Genomic DNA, 27,127 nt, shown 5'->3' with positions numbered 1-27,127 from the left:
AGGCAGCCCACTTAGCATGTTAATAACCTTTGTCAACATCTGAGAATTTTTCCCCCATCTAAATGTTTAATGCACTATTGGAAGGTTGGAAAGGCAAGGAAACTGAAGTCAAGGGGACAAGTTGGAGGAAATGATAAGCTAGTATATAGGAATAGCTAATTTATTAAGAGAGATCTGAATGACACCAGCAATATGTGGTCAATTGTCATGAAAGTATTAGACATTCAGATGTTAGTGCAAGAATAATTACTATAAAAACATAGCTTAAGTACAATTAGAAGCAAAGGTGTTCAAATGAAAAGTTACAGAAAGCTACCAGTATACTTAAATACCAACTTCTATATAGATTTTTTAAGATAAATATCAACTTACAACATGCTATGCAAAAAAAATTATATATGGAGTGAATTTAATAACAAGTGGACTAGATTAAATGAGCATCATTTGATTTCTATGTTTTAGTGCTTCCATTATAACTTTTATTTGTATTTACAGTGTAAGCTTGTCATAGTGCAATTATATCCTCTCAACAGGGTGGGTGCTGCAATAACTCTGCTGGAGGCTGCAATTATTTTGTGAGATGCTTGCTGGAGCACTTTCACATTGCATAGTAAATGTCAATGGTTATTTATATTGGAAATCTTTGACAGCAAGGGGATATAGTCCTAAAATTTTCTTGCAGATGGTACATAGCATTTCTCATGATTTAAAAAAAGTATGTCTATAAGAAAATTAAGCATCAGAAGTTATTTTTAAAAAGTAACACATTGAAATAACTTCTGCGCTACTCCATTTAGGAAAATAGAAGAACCACTGAGCAATTTAACAAAATGCAAGAGAATCATTTATTAAAATGCCAGTCTCACGGAGACTATTAGAAGCAGCGGATTTTGGTACAACAGAAAACAGAATAAAAGGGTCCAGTTATTAATGAAGAAAATACCATGGATTAATTACCTAAAAATAACTCCGGGGATTTTAATTATTTTCAAAGCCAGTAATATGAGTGAGCATTTTGTTAAAACAGTAACAATATGAATTTGGTATTTCTTAAATGTGGAATATGTTTGAGTAATGAACCATGCTTAGGATGCTGACAGTGAAGGTAATGGTTATGGTTAGGGGCATGGCTTCAGGTATCTTACATGTGATGCAGCAGAGAGCCAAGCTTCCTACACTATTGACCAATGATTTCTCACAAATGCCCAAAACATTAAATAATAATTATTGCTTGCATCGTACTGGGGACCATTTTATTGCCACACTTCTACTTTCCTGTGAATGATCCATATATTTTTACATTCTAATATTTGGTGGTTGCATGTGGGTTAAGATGCTGCAATGATGATCAGGGTGGTGTTTTGTGGTTGGGTCATTAGGGCCTGAAGTGTGCTGGGGGGAAGGTGTCTGCAGGGAGCAGTTTCATCACAAAATATCTGCTACTTATAGTACACCTACTCTCCCACTGGTCCAGCTTTCCTTTGCCCATCCATAATTTCAGAATTCCTCAGAGGACAAACATTTTGTAGTGAAGGAACATTTAATTATTATATGAAAGAAAACTTTTAAGCCCGTGTCTTTTTCTGTATTTATTCAGCAATTTAAATACCAAATAGAAGAGAACATTACTTTGCTGTTCAGTTTTTAATAGAAATTAAGAGGTTGAAATAAAATTAACTTTGAAAGTAAGAAGACATTTAATTTTTTTGACTAAAACAGTAAAGAGACTGAACTTCAAAGGGCAGAAGAACTGGCTTCAATATTATTTCACGAAGCTAGAATGGTGGGGGAGATATTCAGATAACATTTTCACTTCTGATCAGTGGCACTTTTATTAAGATTTTTTTGGATAAAATTAAATAGTCTTATACTCATTATGCAGGTTTACATGAAAGATAGTCATTTCATAAGGTTAGGAAAGGGTGGAAATGTAGCCATAGTATAGGCCATTGCAGTTCAAATCTGTATCTTTCGATGGAGAAGGGGAATTCAAGATTCAAGATTGCTTAATGTCACTTCCAGTACACAAGTGTACAGGAGAATGAAAGAATTGTTACTCTGGATCTGATGCAGCATAAAAATCACACAATAAGATAAAGAAAACAATAATAAAAAATCATAAACATATAAATACATAAGATAGCTTATATACATAGATTGATCATACTGCATGTACATAAACTGACACTAGAAACAGGGGTGTTTGTATATAAGGTGATTCTGATAGGAAATGATAAAGTAGTGGTAGAGAAGGGTGTGGTGGAGTGGGTAAGTGGGTGGAAGTTCTGATCAGTCTTACTGCTTGGGAAGAGTAACTGTTTTTGAGTCTGGTGCCTGTCGTGGATGCTACATAGCTTCCTTCCTCATGGAAATAAGACAAACAGCCCATGAGCAAAGTGGGCTCCTTCGTGATATTGTTGGCTTTTTTTTCCCGGCACCTTTTTGTATATACGTCCTTGATAGTGGGTAAGTGATGGGCAGTTTTGACTAGCCATTGTAGAGCATTCCCGGCCACTGCAGTGCAGTTTCTGTACCACACAGTGATACAGCATCTCTACTGCTCATCTGTAGAAAGTCATGAATATTTATGTACACAGTCCAGCTCTCTTCAACCCCCTCAGAAAGTAGAGGCATTGGTGAGCTTTCTTGTTTCTGTAGGATAGATGCAAATATTGGCAAAATAAAATTTGGAAACACAATTTGATGGAAATAGAGATATTATGTTCCTGCTTATAACAGCATTATTTTCTAGAACATCTTCAACAAAATGAGTCCTGATAATATCTCTATCTTCTTTTTATGTTGGCTGGGTAAGGAAGATCAGTGGAGTTTGATGATAATATTGAGGAACATTAAAAAAGAAAGTTTATGTTTCTTATACTTTTTCTTTAAATGACAAAGCTGAATATTGCTTTTAGTTTGCTGGTTGTGTGGAATAATGGACAGAGCAGCTCACTGCTTGAAGACCTGAAGCTACATTTTGTGCAATCACCAACTTACAGCTCTCATTAAAAATCAATGATTTTCTCAAGATTGGGAAGATTTATATAGCTCTGCAATTAATATATAATTATAATGTTTTATTTTCACAGGCTGGGCCCTTTCCTTTGCTATTTAGATACAAGTTTGTAAATCATTTCAGTATGGGAATTAGCATTTCAAGGAGTAAAATCAACAAACTTCCTATTTGTGATCTACACTGTAAAATATCTATTACATTTACAGAATAATTGTTTACAGCACTGAAAGTTTTAGATTGTCGAGAATAGGAAGCTTATGTAAAAGAAGAAGAAATTTCTAAAAGAAGAAAATCTCAGTAAAGGGGGAGACGTAAAGATAATGAATGGGATGAAAACTGTTAAGGGGAAGGTGTTATGTTTAACCTAAACAGCTCACCAAGTCAAGATCGGATACATCTTAGTGATGTGAAAGTGAAAGTTACAGAAAGCCTAACCATGATGTCGAACCTTTCCAAGATGAAGGCGAAGTGCCTGAGGAGTATAAAATAGCACATGTAGAACTGTTGCTCAAAATGTGCTGCACTGGGCATCTTAATCTTTATTAAATTCCATGTTAGAAGAATTGAGCTTAGAACTAAAGAACCAGGTGTGGCATGGAAATTGAAATGGATGGTCAGTGTCTTTTTTCCAGGTTAGGGAAGTCTAGAACTCGAGTGCACAGAGAAAGGAAAAATTTTAATGAGACATGAGCGACTAGTTTCTCCACACAGAGGATAGTGAGTATATGGAAAGAACTTCAGATTGAGGTATGTTAGTCAGTGATGGGGCCATTGTCTTTTTGATATACATTAGTGACATAGATGTGGGTTTATCTGGTAATATTTTCAAACTTCTGGTTGATAAAAGCTTGTGCATTCACCAGACAGCAAGGAGGATAGCACTAGACCACAAGAAGTCAGGTTTGCCGATAAGCTAGGCAAATGGCAAATGAAAAGGGGTGGCACGGTAGTGCAGTGGTTCGCACAATCCTTTATAGTACCAGCAACCCGGTTCAATTCCTACCGTAGCCTGTAAGGAGTTTGTACATTTTTCCTGTGACCGCGTGAGTTTCTTCTGAGTGGTCCAGTTCTTTCCCACAGTCCAAAGACATACCAGTTGGTAGGTTAATTGGACATTGTAAATTGTCCCGTGTTCAGGCTCAGCTTAAATTGGGGGACTGTTTGGTGGTGCGGCTCGAACTGCACTGAGTCTCAATAAATAATAAATAAATAACTTTTATACAAAGATGTGAGAAATAAAGCACTTTGGCAGAAAGAAAGAGAGACAGTATAGAATAAATGGCACAGCCTTAAAGGATGTGTAGCAACAGCGGTACCGGAACACACACAAGTGAAATCATTGGAAGTGCAAAAACTCACCAACAAAGAAAGTGGTAAGGAGCAAACAACCCAGTGATTCATATATGGAGGTATGCTGTGAAAAGCACGGCAGTTACATTGAACCGGTAGAAAAATGCTCATTCGGAACAACTGGTGTTCTCCAATTTTAGTTGCCACACTGGCGGAGGCACGGGAACATTTTATGCAAACCTTTGATGGTGATTTTCAGCTACAAGGCAGAGGTGGCAAAACTGTGATTGCTTTGCTTAGCTGAAAGGACATTTGATTGAACCTTGATCTGTTTTGAAAGAATTAATAGAGAAACGTTAACATATGGTTTAACATCCAGGGAAGACAGGCATAAATTATTGGAGATCAGATATGAAGGGAATATGCACCTTTATATTTTATGTAGGGTACAGTAATGATGTAGAATTCATTGGCTGTAAGGGTGTTGGAAGAAGCCATTCTGTGTTTTCAAAAAAAAAACATCATTTTCAGAGCTATGAAAAATGAGCAAGAGAATAGCATTGGCAGGATACATTTAATGTCAGCCAACTTAGACTCCAAGAACAAGTTAGCCAATTTCTATGCTGTGGTTATTCTGTAATATCATAATTTTACCATTATTTCTCTTTATGGAAAGAATTATGATACAGAAAGTTCCGACTTCTATATTAATCTTTCCTCCAACCCACACAAACCTCCTCTTGGAAAACATTAGCCTACCAAATGTGATTCTCTCCTCACTGATACAGTGGCAACACATAGGAGGTTAGGTGGACCAGTTAGTCTAGCATCACTGGCATACCACTCCTGGAGATTTGTGGGTCTAGAGAACAGCAATATTGTATACTTATAATTGTCTATCAGTAGGAAGGCTGGAATGTTCTATATTGTCAAAGTGGACCAGCTTCATAGAATGTATCAGAAATCACTCCCTGGATGAAAGGGTTTGTAAAGTCACCTTGTTCTGTCCCTTCCCTTCTGATAAAGTGTTATAATCTTGCACAGTACCACAATTTGCTTTGTTTTTATCTTCCTTTTAGCTTCCTTCCACAGACTGTGATGCATGTCAAAGTTTAGCTAGTTCTTTGTAAAGCTGAAAAATGCTTCCATATATTTTTATAAACACCCCTATGCTGTCATTTTCACTACCATTTATAAAAATAAACAAGTGTCCACTCCTTTCCCTTTCATAACTTAACTCATAGTTAAGTGGACATTATTATTTTATATTTAATTTGCTTGAGGTTTAAACATACTCTTTAACATTTTTCACATTCCCTTTTATTACTTTTTGTTTTTCACTTCTACACCACACTTTTTATATCATTTCTGAATTATATATACATGGCAAAATATAGTTGTATTACTCTAACCCAAATTCAATTGCTTTATTTCAACATTAATTCACAAAAATATACCCTCTGAATGACAGTCTTATCATAATTAAATAATGTACATTATAATATTTCATATGTAAACATCCCCAAAACTGAAATCATTCTTTTCTCTCACTGAATCTTCAATCTTTCTGTTCTAAGTCCATAATTCCACTAACAAATTAACCCTAACAATTCTTCCAATTTCTCTCTTACTTCCAAATTAGTTTCTAGCCTCATTAAATTCAGAGAGCTAATTCAAATAATAATCCCTTCCTTGATGCAATAGAAACACATTGAATCAAGAAGTAATATTGGTTGCATTCAATGAAACTGAATCTGCATTGACAATGGCTGGTTCCAATCTTCCTTGGAACAACTGTGATTGCATGATAGTACAACTCTTCTTGTTCCCAACGAATTTCTGTAAATTGTATGCTGCTTTCTCTCCTCATTCTGTCCCATTATTTTATGTTCTGTAAACACTAAGAATTGTGATATTTCCTATCTTATTACTCATCTTTATCTATATTGATTTCTTTTCCACCAAATCCTTAGAATGTTCTTGCTTTCAAGTACTGTGACAACCTTCTTGAAATGAGTTCAAGTAAATTTGAATCCTGCATAGGTTATTAATATTTTGAACTCTGTTTTTGTGTTTAGGATATTCTATGGACTTATATAAAGATACAATTCTCTCTGCTTTTTATGGGAATATAACTCTTGAATTGCACTTCCTTCTGATTTATAGTGCATTTATCAGATTTCGGTCTTCTCTCTCTGCCCTGTAATAAATTTCAACATTCTGCAGCTTCCCCTTCCCCCACCTGCTGAATCTAGCTCCTCACTCCTTATTCTGTTTATGAAAAGATACAAACCCTGTGAAAGATACAGACTTCTGGAGGTGGTATCCCAGTGTTTGGGGTGGGCCAATGTCCTAAAATCTGGGATTTCAACTCAAAATCTACCTGGCTCCTTACCTTTTATTGTTGCTTATAACCTTGTTTTTTTGTGCAAGATATTGAACATCCACCTTAATAATTTTTAATATGGCTTGGTGTTCAGTTTTCTTTGATATTATTCCTGTGAAGGACCTGCAGTGTGTTACTATATTGAATGGAATGTGTGAATATCAGTAACCGCTGTTCCACATTTATCTTTTTCTATTCTTGTCATTGGTACTGATTCCTATTTATCAGTTCAATACTTTAAGGGAGCCGTGGACCTGCTTCATATTTTATAGCCCTATTTCCCATTTCTTCTCCTTCACCCATTCATTCTGACTTATTGTAGACTCCATTTAGTTGTTTAAAAGTGACTGAAACTTATGCTCAGAGGTTTAGATCAAACGTACAGGTGAATACACTTTCTACTTTTGGACATATTGGACATACAAAGCCTCTGGTAATCTGAGCAATTTATCATGTTGGCAGATACTTCAGACCTTTTGGTGACTTACACAGATCAAAACAGAGAACCTGTCAGTGTATGTTAAAAATAGAGATGATCAATTCAATGCACAAGGGTCACTATAAATTGAAAATTCCGCATGGAGCAGGACAAAATAAAAGATTTCTCTGATATATTCTGCAGCAGATCCCACACACTACTCAATGAAAATCAAAAGCAGGAGGCAAATCTGATAAATCAGAAAGAAAAAAAATGCTGCTGGTATTACTTGAAAAATGAAACCATACCAAACCTTAGTTTAACTGATTTGGAGCGAACTATAAATAGCTGCTAAACCATGCGTAAGGAAAAAGCCATCATTAATGAGAACTCTTGAGAGGAGTTACTTAGGTGGAGAAAGTAAAAATGTTGTATAAATAGGTGGAGATAAATCTATTCTGATTTGTTGCTGATTGATAAGACCTAATGAGACCAATATTGCTTAAAGGTTAAATAGAAATTAGTGGTGTCATGGAGCTGAAAAATAAAGAGTCATTATGAGTGAACAACTCAGCCAGGAATTACTGATGGAGAAAGAAAATATCTGCAATTGTTAGATGGCAATGGGAAAAATATTGAGAGTTGATGCGATGTAAGGTGAGGATATAATACATAAGCAGAAGTGATGGTGGTAATCTGCATGGATACCTCCTGTACAAAGCAGAACCGAAGCTAAGATCAGAGGAGAAAAGAAGGAGGTAAGTGGAAAAAAAAATCCAGACTTATAAACCATTTTAAAATGGAAAATCCAACATCCAAGGTATAGCAGTTTTGCACTTCACAGACATGGTAAGTAAGGATTTAAAAGTACAGGATTGGAAATTGGACTGACTAAAGATTGATACTAAATGGATTTCTTAGGAGAAATTTCATAGTTTGACTTTCAATTTCATAATTTTGCATTCAGTGGTAATTTCTACCTTGTGCCTTTAGTAATGCCAACTCATACTATGGCAAGCCTAAAATAATCAGGTTTAAAAATTATGACACTGATTACGAGTGACTTTTTAAACTCTTGCATCATTGACCTTTTTAGAAAATACACACACACAAAACTGGTTCCACATTTTCAAGGCACTTGCAAATTGTAGTCTTTTTTTTTACTTGTACCGAATCTTGCACTCACACCTATGCACATTTACTATTATTAATTTTCCTACAGAACACACACACAATTTTTTTGTTTAACTCATCTTCTCAATTTAGACTGTGATCAGTTTTCTTCTCCTTTTTGTCAGATTCATACCTTTTGTCTGACTGCATGCCTTGGTTTGGTTGGCTGTTGCTGGTCTGTAGATCGGGAATATTTGCAAAGTCATCCTGTTCTGTCAAACCCATAACCAGGGAAAGGACCACCATCCGGCCTTCACTGAAGAAACCCATTCAGAGGAATCAGGCAGGGAGAGAAAGGCAGGAAAGACAGAAATATTCCAATATACAACAGGTAGAGGTAAAACTCTGGTCTGGACACAAACTGTATCAAAAAGGGATTAGTTTGGAACTAGGATTGCAATGTAGATGGACGATATGGGGAACAGGGGTTGGAGATAAGTGTGCATGCCATGAAAAGAGGAGATCGAAGGAATGTGTACATTCCTTCTAGATTCAGCAAAAAAGGAATACTGCCATAATAGTGCATTTTCAGGTGCATGAAGCGACAAAATTAAAAACTCATTCATAGTTAGTTTGAATGGATTTGTTCTGAAGATCTGCATGAGACTGCAAATGAAGATTCCTTCAAATTTCAAACAAAAGGTGTTCTGGTCTCAGCTGGAATGGGAATAAGGACACTACAATAGGCCTCAGTACCTTGAGCTAAGGAGGGTTCCTGCTTGATTGTTATCCAATAACTCCTGCTGGAAAGTGTGAATGGGTCAAGATCAGTCGAGGACAGGATTGGACTCTGCTGTGTCCGCACAGTCGAATAGTCTGTCTGTCTCAAATGTCTTGTTTGTTTAAGTTGCAAAAGAATAAATTGCATGTTAGAGATAAATTGTAATTAAAAAAATAAAGACAATGTATAAAACATTTGGAATGAACAGAATCGGTAATAAAACATTGAATTCCAGTTCCCAAAAACCTCATTCTTTGACCTCTGATTAATGTCACCAGATGTATAAGGTGTACCATTCTTCAATTCCAGATATGAAGCCCTTTTAAATTTATCTTTGCTTTCCCTTATGATGTTGACTTGACATCCAATCCAACAGGTGTTTGCCATAGATTTATCCGAGTGACCATGAGATGTGTATGATCCTGGATGGTAAATGCTGGGGGTGTGGGATGCACTGCAGATAAGTCTGATCCTGTCCCTACACACACACATTGCAGCATGTTAGGGCTCATAAGCGTGAACCCAAGATTAATTTCCCTCTTGGTAGCCTAAAGGTGCTGAGGCAAATTGGAGATGAATAGCTGAGATCAGCCAAGGGATTGAATGTGGGACCTTCCTGGTCTGTATGTCTCAGTTTAATACTTGGTAGAGGATTTTTTTTTAACTAAAACACCAGGAAAGCCCATCTTCAATTAATTTATTTAGAACATACTGGGAAATTTAGCTTAAAAAAATCAAGCCCAGTTTGAAGCCAGGTAGTAAATATCATAGGGGAACTTAATCTGAGTAGAAATCAGAGACCAAATTTGATGTGTCAAAAGGTTTAACAAACTGTTTTGCACACTCATTCACAGTTCGTTGTGTTTACTGGTTGCATAGATATATTCGCACACTTGACAAAACAGAAGAGAATCCTATAAATTACATCAGACTATCTCCAGTTACTGCTGAAAGAGGTGCAGAATCAAATTTTACAACGTTCATGAAAAAATAATAATCAGACCAGTTAGCAGCTCTGTCAGCTTTAAAATGAAATTGTTAAAGTGAATACAAATATTTTAATGGCTGAGGTATGGCATGAAAAGTATTAAAAATAATTTAAAAAGCATTAGTTAAGTATTACTCCGTGGTCAGATCAGTATCACGATACATCCAGAATCAGGCATTGCCAAACTTTCAGATCAACGTATCTGTATAATACACTTCTGGGTTTTTATTAATTATTTCTCTAATTGTTCTCCTTCCACAAATGCTCTTTTCGGAATTTCAAGCATTCGTGTTCTGTTAGTAGCCAAGGAATATTAGTTTGACTTTTTCCATGAATCCGATGTTGTATTGTTCTTAGTTAACATGAAACATCTGTTTAATTTAATTTCAAGCTTTTAAATTTTGTGAGAAGGTGCACACTTTTCATGCAAGAAAAATCCTAGTTTCTAATCAGGAATTACAAAACCTGAAAGATTTGGAGCACCAGTTTGCTTTTAATGTGACAGTATAGAATTATGAACCTTCAATAGAAACTGCTTCGGCAGATAATGGTGCTCTCACTAAAATAAACCCCATGTCAGTAAAGGAAAAGGGTCAGTCTGATACAGAGGACACGTCTGATAGGATGTATGGGCACTGGACTTTTGAGTTTACTACATAATAGAGTTGATCTGGAGAAAAAGTTGTTACAAAAGTTGAGTTCTCAAAAATTACATACAACTTTATCAACTTCGAAACAGCATAACAAATACTGAATGATATACTTAGACATCATTGAACAAGATAAACCCTGACTTGATTGACAGGTATGGGACACTTTATGCAAGAATTTTCTCATTCCTCAAGGCAGTATATTTCAACTTAAGTGTTTGGAAGAAGAAGGGAGATGGTGATTACAAATTCTGTATTAGCATTGTTTCTTTTTCAACCCCAAGGACTTGTAAAGGAGCATATTGTAATTCACTTGCTCCATAGTGGAATACTAACACCAAACAAGAATTACTTACTCCCCAACTAAGAGAAGAATGTTTACTCAGTAAGATAATCAGATATGAGGAGTAGGTGACACGCAGAATGACGCAAAACAATAATGAACCTGAATTTTTGATCTCTTCCTCTCTTTTCCTTTATCTAGAACCTCACTGGAGTTTATCCCTTTGCTTCTAAATAGCCCAGTGAAAATATTCTGTTAAATTGCCTGCACAACACACACCACGTGAAGGAGTTTGATTGTATAACTAAACCTGATCACATTGTTACTCAATTCCTTATACTTTTTCACTTTTCAAACTTTGACTCCTCTGCCAAGTGATGTTTAGTCCAGTTGCATCACTCATGCTACTTCAGTCGAAACTAAATAATCATCTCTCATCCTGTTAAAATTTGCCAACGCCAATTCAGGAGATTTACTAAAGATCTATCTTTGTTAAATCTAGCAATTCTGATTGCTACCTCCAAAAAGCTCCCCTAGTCTTTTCCCTTCTACTTGTCCACATCTATTCCCTAAAGTTAAGTCTAGCTGCACCTTGTGCCTTGCTGGGTATGCTACATTATGATTACATTAATATTTTGAAATTTTTTCATAATTCTACACCGTTTACAGACATACTTTAAATTGTTACTGTTAATTTAAGGGTACCCAATATCTATAACTATGCAAACTCCTTTTGCACTTCTCAGAAGTCTGCTGTATATTTTTTGCCCATCACTCTCTGATTTATAGGAGCCTATAGTACACAGCCAACAACGTGAATGCATCTTTTTTATTCCTCAGCTCACACCTATAGTTATACTTGTTGATCCTTTCGGCATACCCTCCCCTCCTCACAGATGCTACATACCCTTCTCTTTACTGAGCTCTCGATCACATTTGTAAACCCTGTAAGCCAGAGACAGTGAGCAGAAATTCTTCCTCATCTTTCTTGCTCATTGGGAGTTTGAAGAGATTTGGTTTGTCACTGAAAACACTTGAAAACTTATACAGATGTACTGTGGAGAGCATTCTGACAGGCTGCATCACTGTCTGGTATGGGGAGGGTGGGAAGCTACTGCACAGGACCGAAAGAAGCTACAGAAAATTGTAAAATTAGTCAGCTCCATCTTGGGTACTAGTCTACAAAGTACCCAGGGCATCTCCAAGGACTGGTGCCTCAGAAAGGCCACGTCCATTATCAAGGATCCCCATCACCCAGAGCATGCCCTTTTCTCATTGTTATTGTCAGGAAGGAGGTACAGAACCCTGAAGACACACACTCAGTGAATCAGGAACAGCTTCTTCCCTTCTGCCATATGATTCCTAAATGGACTTTGAACCCATGAACACTACTTCATTTTTTAATATATTATTTCTGATTTTGCACTATTTATAATCTACTTAATATACATATATATGTTTACTGCAAGTGATTTACTTATTTTTTTCTATGTTATCATGTACTGCATTGTACTGCTGCAGCTGTTAACAAATTTCATAAACATGTCAGTGATAATAAGCCTGATTCTGATTCTGGTTCATCTTTGAACCATGTTGCAGTATTAGCCATGATATCATACTCCCAACATCCAAGATACTGGAAGAGCTCAGATGGTCAGGCAGGATCCATGGAGGGAAATATTTGAAATTTCAGCCAGCTGCAGCATTCTCATCTATTTCCATATCACACTACCACGACCTTCTTTAATACCCAATTATTGTTTTTAATTTCATGGTTTCTTGCAAGTATATAACACTAAAAACTGCAAAACTTCTTTGTTTCCTCTGTTCTGACCATTGTCTTCACTGCCTTGCAAACACTACTAATTCTTTACCTTCTGCATCCAAGCTCATTGTCAATTTCCCATTCCACTGATAAGCTAAATGAAATCTTTCCCAAAGGAACTAGTGTATTTCCCCACAAGAATATGGTTGTAGACTTGCTGTAAATCCTTCCCAGAACCATCACTATGCCCAGAAATCAGAAGTCCTCCCTCCTGCACTATTTCTCCAGTCGTGCTTTTATCTACAATGTGCTTCTGTGTCACCAAGGTAATTTAGAAGTTACTACCTTTGAGCTCATGGGTTTTTATTCTAGCTCCTGATAATTTGCTTTCTACTAAGTAGTGCTCAGCAATGTCAATTGAAAGGCCAGTTAATTATCTTTTGATAGTCCAGTAAACAAGCTGTTGTATAGATTCAATAAGTCAGACAGCATCTGTGGAAGCAAAGGGACATTTAACGTGTTACTCAAGATCCTGCATCAACACAATATGTCATCTTATCCCTTTGCCTTCACAGATGTTGCCTGACATGCTGAGTTTCTCCAGCAACTTATTTTTTGCTCCAGCTCCCAGAATCTGTAGTCTCTTGTGTCTCAAATTTGGATGGTATTGTTGGAAAAAGGAGAATTTTCTGGTATACTTCCTGCTCATCCACAAGAAAGGAAAAAGACTTAAGCAAATTCCCCTCTTCCCTTATTGCCAAAACATAAATAACTGCGGGAGTTCTTTCAGAAAACATCCTTTTTTCCAATTTAGACACTTGAAGCCTGAACTATCTTTGCTGATAACTTTGAGAGAGTCTCTGATGAATCCTTTGCACGGAATGAAGTTAAGCAGAAGCCAGCATTGACCATAATGCCTCAAACTTATTTCTGTTACAGCAAATCTGCTTTCCTAACTTACTCAGATCTCTCAAATATATTTTCTGTATTAAAGGAGTTACTTCAGTCTTGACTAAACTCAACAACTATCCACACTGAGCCACTTGAGTAGAAAACTCACAATATTTCTTTTTACCTGAGTCTAAAATGACAAAACCCTTACTGGTTCTGGGGCAATTGGCCTCTCAACATTTACTTAAAAGGCCTTGAAAATCTCAGCAAAACCACCACTCATTCTTCAAAATTTCAGAGAACATAGTTGTACTCTTCTGGTAGGATTGCCTCTCATCTCAAAAGTCAACACTACATGGCTTAATAACATGACTCTAAACCGTATATACGGCTGGATCAAAAATACACTCAGCTGAGACCTCAACATCTGGCTGTATAATTTCAGCAAGATTTCATTATCCTCCCACCCTAATTCCTAGGCTGAGATTCTCTAATTAATCACCTGATCTCAATGTTAAATTTCTGTGATTCTTGACCAATGACATAGCAATCACTTTTAAATCACATCCAATCAAAGGCCCAGGGTTCGTCTCAAAACTTTGCAATTAGCCAAGGAAAAGGGGGGATGAGGCCTACCTTCTCTTAGAGATTATTATTTTGCAGCACAGTTGAGAACTGTGATATGCTGGTGCAACCCATCATATGACGTTCAATGGAAAAACATTGAGGAGAGGATACCTTCCATCCCCATACAGGCAATTTTGGCTGATAACAACCTACAAAGTTACATAAATACTATTGATAACTCATGGGTGAAATGGACTCTTAAAATATGGAAAACTATTATAAAAGAATATAAACTAGAGAGAGACATTGCTATTCTTAAGTGGTGTGCATATGACTTGGATTTTACGCCGAATAAACTGGATGCTAGATTTAAGGACTGGACAGCTAAAGGAATAACAGCTATTTGCAATATAATGAAAGAAGGAACACTATTCAGTTTTGAAAAGCTCAAAGAGAAACACTTATTGGAAAAGCAAGACTTTTACCGGTATTTACAGATGTGACAGTATGTTAATAGGACGGTTAAAAATGTAACCAAGGCAAGTATATGTCTGATAGAGCTATTTAGAAAAGCATATAACTCAGACAATGGTAGTAAATCATTTCAAGGGTGTATACAGGTTTGTCAAATCTTAAAACACATTCGACTTCATACATTAAAACAAAATGGGAGAAGGAAGGAGAGAGAATAATATGAGGAAGACTGGACAATAATATGGAGGTATCAGTGGAAGTGTACCAGTTCACAGAAATGGAGGGAGTTCGGGTGGAAAAATTTGATAAGATATTTTATTACACCCTCTCAGAAATCCCATTATGATAGTAACCTCCCTGTTTGCTGGAGAAATTGTGGAAATCAAAATGCAAACCATTATCATATTTTCTGGGAATGCCCCGTTATCAAAGACTATTGGAGTGGGATACATAATGCCCTACAAGACATCTTTAAGTTTGAAATACCCTTAGAGAGTAAGACCATATATTTTGGGTACATACCTCAAGAATGGTTGAAAAGAGATAAATATTTAATGAATATACTGCTGGTGGCTGGTAAAAAGATCCTTACCAGGAAATGGTTATAACAGGAGAGCCCAACTTTAAATGTATAGATGGAAATTACAATTGACATTTAGAAAATGGAGAAGATAACAGCATCTGTTAATCATAAGTTGGAACAATTTGATTCATACTGGGAAAATGGTTTAACTACATAACTCCTCATAGGCCTGATTTTATTCTCACAAGTCAATGAAAAAAAGATCACTCCCTACTTTGTACATAGTTTTCTTCTTTCGATTTTTCTTTCTTTCCTCTCCTTTCTATAAGTGTATACCTCAGATAAATATTATGTGGAGATTTGTGACATATATATGATATATATGTACAGTATCTGAAATACATCTTATGGAAATGTTTGTTTGATGATGAACTTCAATAAAAATAAATTACAAAAAAAAAATCACACCCTATCTTTAACATTTTAAAAGTTATTCTACATACTATATTTAGTCAGAAGTGGCTAACTTTACTTTCCTTGGCATTATAACTCCAATCGCTTGCCTATACCATTTCAATCTTAGTCCTGTTCATGGTTTAATTTCCATTTTTGTTTTGTCTCATCAGGAAACCTAGATGCACTGCACATAGTGCCCCTAACTATGCTATCACTGATTACAAGCATCTAAGGATCAAGAATAAATCCTTGCGATATCCCATTAACTATAAATTGAAAGCTTGCAAATTATCCATTTGTTCTGCTTTCTTCTACTAAACTCTCCTAGTTTCACAATTTTCTAATCTCTTGCAGGGCATCAACACTGAAAGCTTTTTGAAAATCTGAACCTGTTGTAGAGTCATACATCATAGAATCAGGCCCTTCTTCCCACTATACCCATGCCAAACATCAAGCATCTAACTATACTAATCTCAGTTATCTATGGGTTTCTGTGCTTTAGTAATTCAAGTTCTAGTCAAGATACTGCTTAAATATTTTATATGTATCTGCCTCCACAACAGTATATTCCAGATTCTCCCCCAACAGGGTAACAAATAAATAATCACTTGATGCATTTATGTTTGGAATGGTCTGTATGAAATGGCCTGCAAAACAGAGTTTTTCACTCACTCTCAGTATGTGCGACAATAATAAACCCATTACCGATCAGTGTGAATCCAAAACTATGCATAGCAGTCCAGCTGTGGCCTAACCTATGTCTTATTAACTTGTGCCATAAACTTCTCTCATGTTCTCTGCCTCAGTGAATAAAGGCATGAGCCTCTGCATTCAACACAACACTCTCTGCAAATTCCAGCACCTCCAATGGGACCTTACCAGCCAACATATCTTTATCCCCCCCACCCCAAAACTCCGTTTTCCACAGGGATTGTTCCACCCATGATTGTCCATTCATCTCTCCCCACTAATCTCCCTCCCAGCACTTATCCCTGCAAATGGAAAAAGTGCAACACCTGCCCATTCAGGGCCTCAAACAGTCCTTCCAGGTGAGGCAACACTTCAGCTCCATTCACCGATAGTAGAACTTCCCGTTGGCCAAACATTTTAAGTCTGATTCCCATTCCTGTTCCAATATGTTGGTTCATGGCCTCCTCTTGTGCCACAATGAGGCCACCCTCAGCATGGAGGAGCAACACTTTATATTCTATCTGGGTAGACTTGAAACTGATGGTATGAATATTGATTTCTCATTCCAGCAAAAAAATTCCCTCCCCCTCCTCTTTCTTCTATTCTCCACTCTGGCCCCTTACCTCTTCTCACCTGCCTATCACCCCCACCTCCCAAGTCTCCTCATACTTCCCTTTCTCCCCTGGTCCACTCTCCACCCGTCAGATTCCTTCCTCTCCAGCCCTTCACCTTTCTTACCCATCTGTCTCTACCTATCACCTCTTTTTATGCTGGCATCTTCCTCCTTCCTCTTCAGTCCTGAAGAAGTGGCTCAGCCCAAAACTTCAACTGTTTATTCATTTCCATAAATGCTGCCTGACCTTCTGAGTTCCTCCAGCAGTGTGTGTGTGTGTTGCTTTGGATTTCCAGCATCTGTAGAATTTCTCATGTTTATGAAGTAACCTGTATGCCAGTTTTACCACCTGATTTACTTGTGATCAAGAATCCTTGGAATTGTACGCGTAGATTTCTCCGTTACTCAACATTCCCTAGGGCTCTACCATTCATGGTGTATGTCCTACCATTACTAATCCAGACTAAGTGTATCATCTTGAAGTTTGCAGGATTAAATTCCACCTACCATTGTTCTGTCCCTCTAAATCATCCTGCAGCCAAATACTGCCTTCGTCATTTTTAATAACACTACTAAGATAAGTGATAACATATCCTCTTCGCTGACGATCAATACTGGCACACCTCAGGGGTGTGTGCTTAGCCCACTGCTCTACTCTCTATATACACATGACTATGTGGCTAGGTATAGCTCAAATACCATCTATAAATTTGCTGATGATACAACCATTGTTGGTAGAATCTCAAGTGGTTACAAGAGGGTGTACAGGAGTGAAATATGCCAACTAGTAGAGAGGTGCCACAGCATCAGTAAGACGCGAGAGCTGATTGTGCACTTCAGGAAGGGTAGGATGAAGGATCACATATCCTTATAGAGGGATCAGAAGTGGAGAGAGTGAGCAGTTTCAAGTTCCTGGTTGTCAAAATCTCTGAGGACCTAACCTAGTCCCAACATATGGATATAGTTATAAAGAAGGCAAGACAGCTGCTTTGCTTCATTAGGAGTTTGAGGAGATTTGACATGTCAACAAATACACTCAAAATCTTCTATAATTGTACTGTGGAGAGCATTCTGACGGGCTGCTTCACTATCTGGTATGGGGGAAGAGGCGACTGCACAGGACCGAAATAAGCTGCAGAGGGTTGTAAATCTAGTCAGCTCCATCTTGGGCACTAGCCTACAAAGTACTCAGGACATCTTCGGAGAGCAGTATCTCAGAAAGACAGTGTCCATTATTAAGGACCTCCAACACTCAGGGCATGCCCTTTTCTCATTGTTACCATCAGATAGGAGGTACAGAAGCCTGAAAGCACACACTCAGCAATTCAGGAACAGCTTCTTCCCTTCTGCCATCTGATTCCTAAATGGACATTCAATCCTTGGACACTACCTCACTTTTTTAATATACAATATTTCTGTTTTCTGCACATTAAAAAAAAATCTATTCAATATAAGTACACTGTAATTGATCTACTTGTTTATTTATTATTATTATTAAAAAAAATTTTTTCTGTTCGAGATTATGTATTGCATTGAACTGCTGTTGCTAAGTTAACAAATTGCACGTCACATGCCGATGATAATAAACCTGATTCTGATTCTGAAGTTTCATGTCATCTGGTAGTTTACTGATTCTGCCTCCAACATTCCTACCCAAATCATTATTGCTTATAACAAAGAGTGAAGTACTGATTCCTGTAGTAGCTACTGGTTACAGGTTTTCAAGCGCAGAAGTAACTATCACACAATGCCTCCAAATAGAAAGACAATTTTGAATCCAATTTGAAGACACGAAAACTGGAGCGGGGTAGGCCACACACCTCTCAAGCCTGCTCTGCCTTTGAATATGAACATGGTTTATCTACCCCAGTCCTCAACTTCTCTGCTCTGCCACCCCATTCCCTGATCTTTCAAAAGACTTTAAGTGCTTCTCTACAGCCCTCTGGGGTAGAGAATTCCAGATAGTTATCAGCATATGTGAGAAGAAATTTCCACGTACCCAGTTTTAAACAACTGGTTCCTGATCTTGAAGATCACCCTTCATTATCCAAATACCAAAAAATACCCAGCTATTTAGTTTCATATTCCAGCAGCAGTTACTTTTCTAATTTAACTCTTAAATTTAAATCATTTAAATTTTAGTGATTATTTAACTGCTCTTTATTTGATGTTGCTTCATAGTAATTTAGATTTTGCCAATGTACTGGCCCTGTTTCTCAAATAATTTATTCACCTCTAACCATAAAATACTACCTCACCAGCACAATAATGTTTTTTTTTCATACTTCCTGCTCAGTTATTCTTAAAAGTGTCAGGTACAAGTTCAAAAATATTATCCCATATGATACCAATTTCAAGAGATTTTCACTCATGCTAAAGTTGTTGATCTGATAGTACTCAAATTCTGGAATAGTTCCAACACACTGCAGCATGTTGAAAAGTTCTCTTTTTATTTTCTTACTCCTTTTCAGTACTCACTAGCTAGACTATAGAACACATACATTACTTGGGTAAATCTAACAACATGGTAAAATGTATGGGGAGAAATTATTAAGTTTTTGTTCTTCCTGCTGCCTGGAAGGAGTTTGTACCTTCTCCCTGAGACTGCGTGGGTTTTTACCAGGTGCTCCGGTTTCCTCCCGCTGGCCAAAGACGTACCAGCTGGTAGGTTAATTGGCCATTGTAAATTATCCTGTGATTAGTATCGGATCAATATCGGGGGATTGCTGGGTGGCGTTTCTCGAAGCACCTGAGGGGCTTACTCCGTGCTACATCTCAACAAACAGACAAACAAACAAATAAATAAATAGAAGACCACACATTCTAAGCAATCTTATCCCCCCTAAACTCTGCATTCACACCTCCTCATTACGATATTCATCATTATATAAATTGAAATATTTAGTCTTGCACTTTGTCACACGATGACAATCGTGTTATCTAATTTGTCTTCAAAAACACACTTATTGTGATTCTTATTAAACAATAGTAAATAAGATTGATTAACTTTAAGACATTCAGCATGTATAGCAGCTTGAGCAACAACGATTACTGTGTTGCAGAAAAATTTTTTAAAAATCTATAAAATATATCAAATGAAATAAAAATATCAAAAGGTTTTATGCTATGGGGGCTTGTTGATAGTCTAATAGAGTGCAAGTGTGTACGAGCTTGTCGATGGAATCTTATTATCACTACATAAAGTTATGTAGAAAAGCTGAATTTTGGGGCTTCGGAATGTAGATTACCAGATTATATATTCTGATTGCTTGAAATTTAGATTCCAGCTGTTTTACTTGGCATTCAAAAGATACCAATTTAATTGCTTAAGCTTTTTTCACATGCTTTGTAATCCAATACTCTTTTTAACCTGTCAATTCAGTCAGGGTTTTCTAAACAGGATGTAATACATCATTGTGGAGACATAAACTGGTGAATTCAAACAAATTGTCAGGTTTATTTACAGTATAACAGTAAATCTGATAAGAAACACACTCACTGAACTATGCACAGCTTCCAGCACAGTCTTATTACAGGTTCAGATAGAGGTTAGAATTAAACCTCATATGGTCTCTTCAGTGAAAAGAATTGATTTCAAATTGTGGGTGGTTGATTTACTCTGTCAGTCTATTCCACTAAGTAATTCTATTACAGAGGGACACACAATCGTGAAAATCTAAACCAGCTCTTGTGTGTGGCATACCAACATCACACAATTCCTCCCAGCAATGCTCTGAACAAAGAATACACAAGATGTGCCATTATGAACAAGAGAAAATCTGCAGATGTTGGAAATCCAAGCAACAAACACAGAATGCTGGAGGAATATAGCAGGCCAGGTAGCATCTATGGAAAAAAGTACAGTTGAGGTTTCAGGCCAAGACCCTTCCATTGATGCTGCCTGGATTGCTGAGTTCCTCCAGCATTTTGCACATGTCATTATGTCTATGTTTGATAAAGATTAATTTTACATGGACAAATACCACTTACAAAATGTGAGTGCCTATCAGGTCAAATTCTTGGTGTAGCACAATCAGACTCAGAAATTAGCATTGTCCCATCGCATTGCCAGGAAATCAATTTTCATGTTTGACCGGCTGCGAAATGTAATGAAAGCAACTGGATTTGTGGGCACTATCTCTTTGTTCTTCAAAGTCAGCTCCTCTACTTATAACATTACCAAGGATAGCTTGGTTCCAGTTCCGAAGCTTGTATTGTTAGTAAAAAAAAAGTAATTACTAATTATTTCCCACTGTCCATCAAGTGAACATTTATTACTACCATAGGTTCATAGATATGTTTTTTTTCACATTGAAAAAAATGTTTTTGTTTAAATGAAAATAGAACTCAGCAGGTCAGATCACAACTATGGGAAGAAAAAATGAGTAAATGTTTCAAATCAAAGACTCTTCATCAGAACCAATATTGATTTTAACCTCTCAATTTAGTCAGAGTACTTTAAATTGAATATTGTAGGATTAACTGCAAGTTTAAGTGTTTTTCTTTCTGATGTTGCACAGTACGGGTATTTATTTTTGAAATATGTTGTTTTAATTGCAAAAACTTCAAAAAAATATACATACAGTATATGCACATGTGTGTGTGTTCACCTATACACCTGTTTATTAATGCAAATATCTAATCAGCCATATATAAATTAACTCCCTCTCTCTCTCTCTCTCTCATATATATATATATATATACATATATACACACACACAAACATATATATATATGTGTGTGTGTGTGTGTGTGTTTGTGTGTGTGTGAGAGAGAGAGAGAGGGGTGATTGATAAGTTTGTGGCCTAAGGTAGAAGGAGATGAGTTATTAACTTCAAACTTTCTGCATTATCACTCAAAGAGTTGAACTGCACGTGCATGTAACGAGAGTGTCTTGGACCTCCAGGTGGCCCACAGCATGTGGTAATTGATAAGTTCGTGGCCTAAGGTAGAAAGAGATGAGTTATACAGCTCTCGTTACATGCACATGCAGTTCAACTCCTTGAGTGATAATGCAGAAAGTTTGAAGTTAATAACTCATCTCCTTCTACCTTAGGCTACAAACTTATCAATCGCCCCTGCTGTGGACCACTTCTGGAGGTCTAAGACGCTGACTTTTACAAAGAAGTGATCCGTATGCTCCATGACTGCTGGATCCAGACTGTAAATGTAGGTAAAATAAATGTCCCTAGGTTTTCCAAAATTGACTCCTTCTACCTTTGGCCACGAACTTATCAATCACTGCTCATATATGTATACGTACAAACAATTTAATTAGTATGACACTGCTACACAGTTGGTTGAGCTGCTGCCTCTAAGATGCTGAGAACCGGGCTTAATGCTGATCTTGGATGTTATCTGTGTGGAATTTACACTGTCTCTCTGATACGTGAGTTTTCTATGGATGTACCAGTTTCCTCCCACGTTCTAAAGATGTATTGGTAGGTGAATTAGCTACTGTGATATGAGCAGGAAGAAAATCAAAGTGGAGTAACGGGCGTGTGAGAGCAGAGTTATTGTAGAGCCACGGGAAGGAATAGGACTGATGGGATTGCTCCGTTGGAAGACAACATGGATATAATGAGCTCAATGGCAGTTGTGTATGTCATAATCAGTCATAATCCTCCCGGGAGGGGGAGAAGATGGTGGCGTGACGGCAGCGCGCGCGGCCACTTCAGTGATGATGTCTATTATCTGTCAAGTAGGGGACCGTGCACAATCCTGATTTGATGGAGACAGACATGAGAGCACAGTGGAACATCTGGAAAACTTCTGAAATGCCCGCTTTGCTGCCGCTGCTACTGTGTGTTAACCGGAATCTCTGGAGCTGAAGGCCCTGAAATCCTCGGCTTTGCTCTGCTGAGGTCGAAGGCGCTCAGCAGAGGATGGTGTTCGGGAGGCTGTATCGGAGAGGCTGCGCGGAAGCACAGAGTTTTCAGACGGATGGATTCAGGGTCGGCTGGGGTCGGCTGTTTCCAAGGTATCGGCAAGTTGACAGTGCCTGGAGGTTTATGGCAGGGAGTTTCTCCGCCTGCTATCGGGGACTCGGGAGTCGATCGACTCGGGACTTTGAGACTTTTTTTTTACTGTGCCCATGGTCTGTTCTTTATCAAATTAGGGTATTGCTTTGCACTGCTGTAACTATATGTTATAATGATGTGGTTCTGTCAGTGTTAATCTTTGGTCAATCCTGTTTTCTGTGATATCACTCCGGAAAAACATTGTATCATTTCTTAATGCATTTATGCATTTCCAGATGACAATAAAAGAGGACTGAGTGTTCTCATAATCTAATAATAATCATCATTTAGATTATTACACATTTTTTACAAAGTTCTATAATACTAGTCATAGGAGTTTAGTGAAATGCTATTTGATACCACTTTCAAAATAAAACTCCAGTGAAACTTAGATCTGACAAGGAAGTTGTGGTGAATAGGAGTTGGGCACAGAAGTGACCCACCTTCTCGAAGCAACTTTGTTATGTGGAATCCACTGCAAATACAAGATGACAGGTAAAGGAACAAATTTTAAAAATGGATAAAAGCTAATCATCTTCACTAAATTTATAAATATCATTCATAACAGACAGGTAGTATGAGCTCTATACATGAGGCTCCATTATCAGTATATTGCTCTATGGGAGTGGTATTTATTAACTTCCCGTTGTAGGTTTGATAAATTACATATGATGACAGGGGCCAGAATTGTCTTGCATTACAAGTAAGGTACTATCATTTGGTGTCTTCAATCACACTCAGGAAAGATATCAGAATTGTATTGTAGTTAAGAAGTATCAACATAGAGAATGTCTTTGTGGGGCGAATCTTCAATTCTTGCATTTCTATATTTGCACAATATTATGTTAATTAACACAAATACATATAAGTTGCCTCTTTTTTAACACTCAGCCATAGGAATTTCTTATATTTCCAATTACCATTTCCCCACTTCCAATCAATACATTTCTACTAACAACATATTTTAAATTTAGTTATAAAGTGACATTCTCTTGACCCCGGCAATGAGCAATTTAGTTAAGCTGACTGTCAGGGGAATTACTGACAAACACGGTGAAAAGTTGTTTCTATGCCACTTAATATGTGACAATTACTGGAGAAGTAGAGAAAGGAAGTCTACTCAACTTCGTACAGATTTTTGGGTCACTGCAAGTTTTGACCTAATATCTGAGGTTTATAAGATTGTCAGCTAGAATGACAGTTGCACATTACATAGTCTTTAATGTGATGGATGAAGATCAGGGATCCCACTTCTCATAGACTTTTGGTGGTGTGAATTTTAAGTACAGAACGTGAAAGAGGATACTATTCCGGAATCTTTGAAAAATTTACTGCATATATGTGAATGACAAAAGACAGTACATAATTATCACATCATTAGGCATATTCATTAAAATGGCAGCACCTACTTACAGTTACCATCTGAAGCTACGGTCATTAAAACATCAATACTCTCGTACTTTGAATTATGGACATCATATACCATGATATAAATCTATCATGGTAATGCACATTCTGATACATTGTTTATCTAATAATGCCTATTTCTATTTGAACCCTGGCAAAATTTGGCCTTTCCTTTAATGTAGTGCTAAAGAAACCATAAATTTGAGCCTAATAAGACTGTGCTGATATTTAAGCATATATATACAGTGGATTCTGGTTAATTGGGACACAGTTGGACCAGTGCATTTTGGCCCAATTAAGTGGCTGCCCTGATTAGCCAAAGTTTCATGGAAATAGTTAAAAAGGTATAAAAAAGACAAGCTGAGTAACAAATTATGTATTTAAAGGAAATACAGAATAAACACTAACTATAGTACTATAAATCTGTGCATTAGTCCCTAATAGTTATCGATGGAGGATTTCATCGAGGGTACACTGCTGTGTTCTTTTGATTGAATGTAAATGAACAAAATCAGTGCAGGCACAGTGCAGATAATGGACTGCCTTCATACAATGCTATCAACTTTTGCATCTTACAAAACTTCATTTTAATTGTAACATTCAAGATGATCATCAATACCTTCAACCTCTTCATAGTTCCTAACTTGCTGAAGTGGTGAAATCATTTCATTTTCATTCCTGAGTGTTTCTGGTATCTCCAAGCCTGAATGCTTCAAACTGCAGTGAGCAAAACAATTCTGAATTGTTCTGCTGCTTAGTTCTTGCCAACTCTCAGTGACAAAAGCACTGCTTTTTGAACACAAATACACACAACTGACGCTATTTAAAAACTCTAAGCACGGTGTAGCATCTAATGGCCACACAAGTGCATGCGGCTGACACTAGTTAGAAACTGCCCAATTAAGCAGCATGGTGTCCCAAATAAACAAAGGGAATCTGCAATTTTCTCTATTTGTTTTTGTTCTTTAGGAGTTGTCCCAAATAAACAGCTGGCCTGATTAACCGATGGCCCGATTAACCAGAATCCATTGTATTACAAATTCACAAAAACATGACAATTACTGAATTCATCAATGTTATTTATCATGGGAAATGGATGATTTCTGCAAAATCAGATCAGCGGATGCCAACATCACATTTCAGGACCACCTTAAGACATTTCTCTGAAACACATATTCACCATAGTTTACGTGACCAAAGGTAAACAAATAGTCTGATTATAGTGCTAATACTAGAATTGTGTCAAATATGTGCTGCCCTTCCCACATTTGAAAACTTTAGAAAGCACAAATGATATTAAATATTTTTTGCAAGGATATTTAATTATTCTTGCATCTGATAACCCAGTTGAACTGCTGCAGGACTGTACAGTCACAGCAGGTAGTTGGTGGAAAAATAGCACATCAGTAGAATCCTGCCCCAATGCACACACACTTTGCTTTGACCTATGTATGCATCAGCAATAGATTTTTCAATTTTTATCTTTGCAGTCATGAAAATTATAATGGCACATTTGACACAATAGTCAAAGCACTGGATCATTGCACACGATGCCTTCTGCTCTGTGAAGATGATCAAAGTAGTAACGTTTAATAATATTAAGTATTTAAAAATAACGACAGCAAACTTCAGCAATTACAAGTCTCAGGTTCTAAATTGTCCTTCAGAAACAACAAGGCACCAAAGATTTGAAATTCTCTTTGAACAGGACAGTTTTTTTAAAAAAAAGGTCAAATTATTTAGGAAAAGAACTGGAAAATATTCACAGCTCAAGGTTTCCTGGAAGCAGAACATATTGTTTCAGCACACATATTCTTTCTGGATAAGTGTCCGTGAATCTATTTGCTATACTGGGCTGCATTTGTGCCAAGACAATTTATGAGGTGTGCAGCTACAAAACTTGTATCCTACCATAATCATTTGAAAATAAGTGTTTTTTTTTAAACAGGATGCCATATGATCTGTAAGTGCTGTTTGTGATGTACAGCTTGTGGACTGCCAATTACTGTTTGCCCTCTTCAGTAATAAGATCATAAGGCTTAAGAGCAGAATTAGGTGACGTGGCCTATCGAGTCTGCTCTTCCATTCCATCATGGCTGGTTTATTATCTCTCTCAACCTTACTCTCCTGTGTTCTCCCCATAACTTTTAATGCCATGGCTAATCAAGAACCTATCAACATCTGCTTTAGGGACACTCAATGACTTGACCTCCATGGCAATGAAAGCAAGCATGCAGGTACAGCAGGCAGTGAAGAAAGCTAATGGTATGTTGGCCTTCATAACAAGGGGAGTTAAGAATAGGAGCATAGAGGTCCTTCTGCAGTTGTACAGTGCCCTGGTGAGACCACACCTGGAGTATTGTGTACAGTTTTGGTCTCCAAATTTGAGGAAGGACATTCTTGCTATTGAGGGAGTGCAGCAGAGGTTCACAAGGTTAATTCCTGGGACGGTGGGATTGTCATATGTTGAAAGATTGGAGCAACTGGGCTTGTACACACTGGAATTTAGAAGGATGAGAATGATTATTAAGGAATTGGACATGCTAGAGGCAGGAAACGTGTTCCTGATGTTGGGGGAGTCCAGAACCAGAGGCGACAATTTGAGAATAAGGGGTTGGCCATTTAGAACGGAGTTGAGGAAAAACTTTTTCACCCAGAGAGTTGTGGGTCTGTGGAATGCTCTGCCTCAGAAGGCAGTAGAGGCCAACTCTCTGGATGCTTTCAAGAAAGAGTTAGATAGAGCTCTTAATGATAGTGGAGTCAAGGGATATGGGGAGAAGGCGGGAATGGAGT

General features: G+C 37.3%; 1 protein-coding gene across 3 annotated transcripts in view; it reads right to left on the bottom strand.

The window, feature by feature from the left end:
- Positions 1-27,127, bottom strand: part of syt7a (synaptotagmin VIIa) — a 572,706-nt gene that overhangs the window by 104,179 nt on the left and 441,400 nt on the right. Inside the window, exon 7 of one of the 3 annotated variants that reach the window (XM_063062024.1) lies at positions 8,420-8,542. The exons of the other annotated variants lie outside the window; for them this stretch is intronic. Within the exon in view, the coding sequence (XP_062918094.1) occupies positions 8,420-8,542 (123 nt within the window). The remainder of the gene's footprint in view (positions 1-8,419; positions 8,543-27,127) is intronic. 3 annotated transcript variants of the gene reach the window in all.

The sequence above is a fragment of the Mobula hypostoma genome, chromosome 11 (assembly GCF_963921235.1).
Source record: "Mobula hypostoma chromosome 11, sMobHyp1.1, whole genome shotgun sequence".
In the NCBI taxonomy this organism is placed as follows: Eukaryota; Metazoa; Chordata; class Chondrichthyes; order Myliobatiformes; family Myliobatidae; genus Mobula; species Mobula hypostoma.
This window is presented reverse-complemented; position numbering and strand designations above follow the sequence as displayed.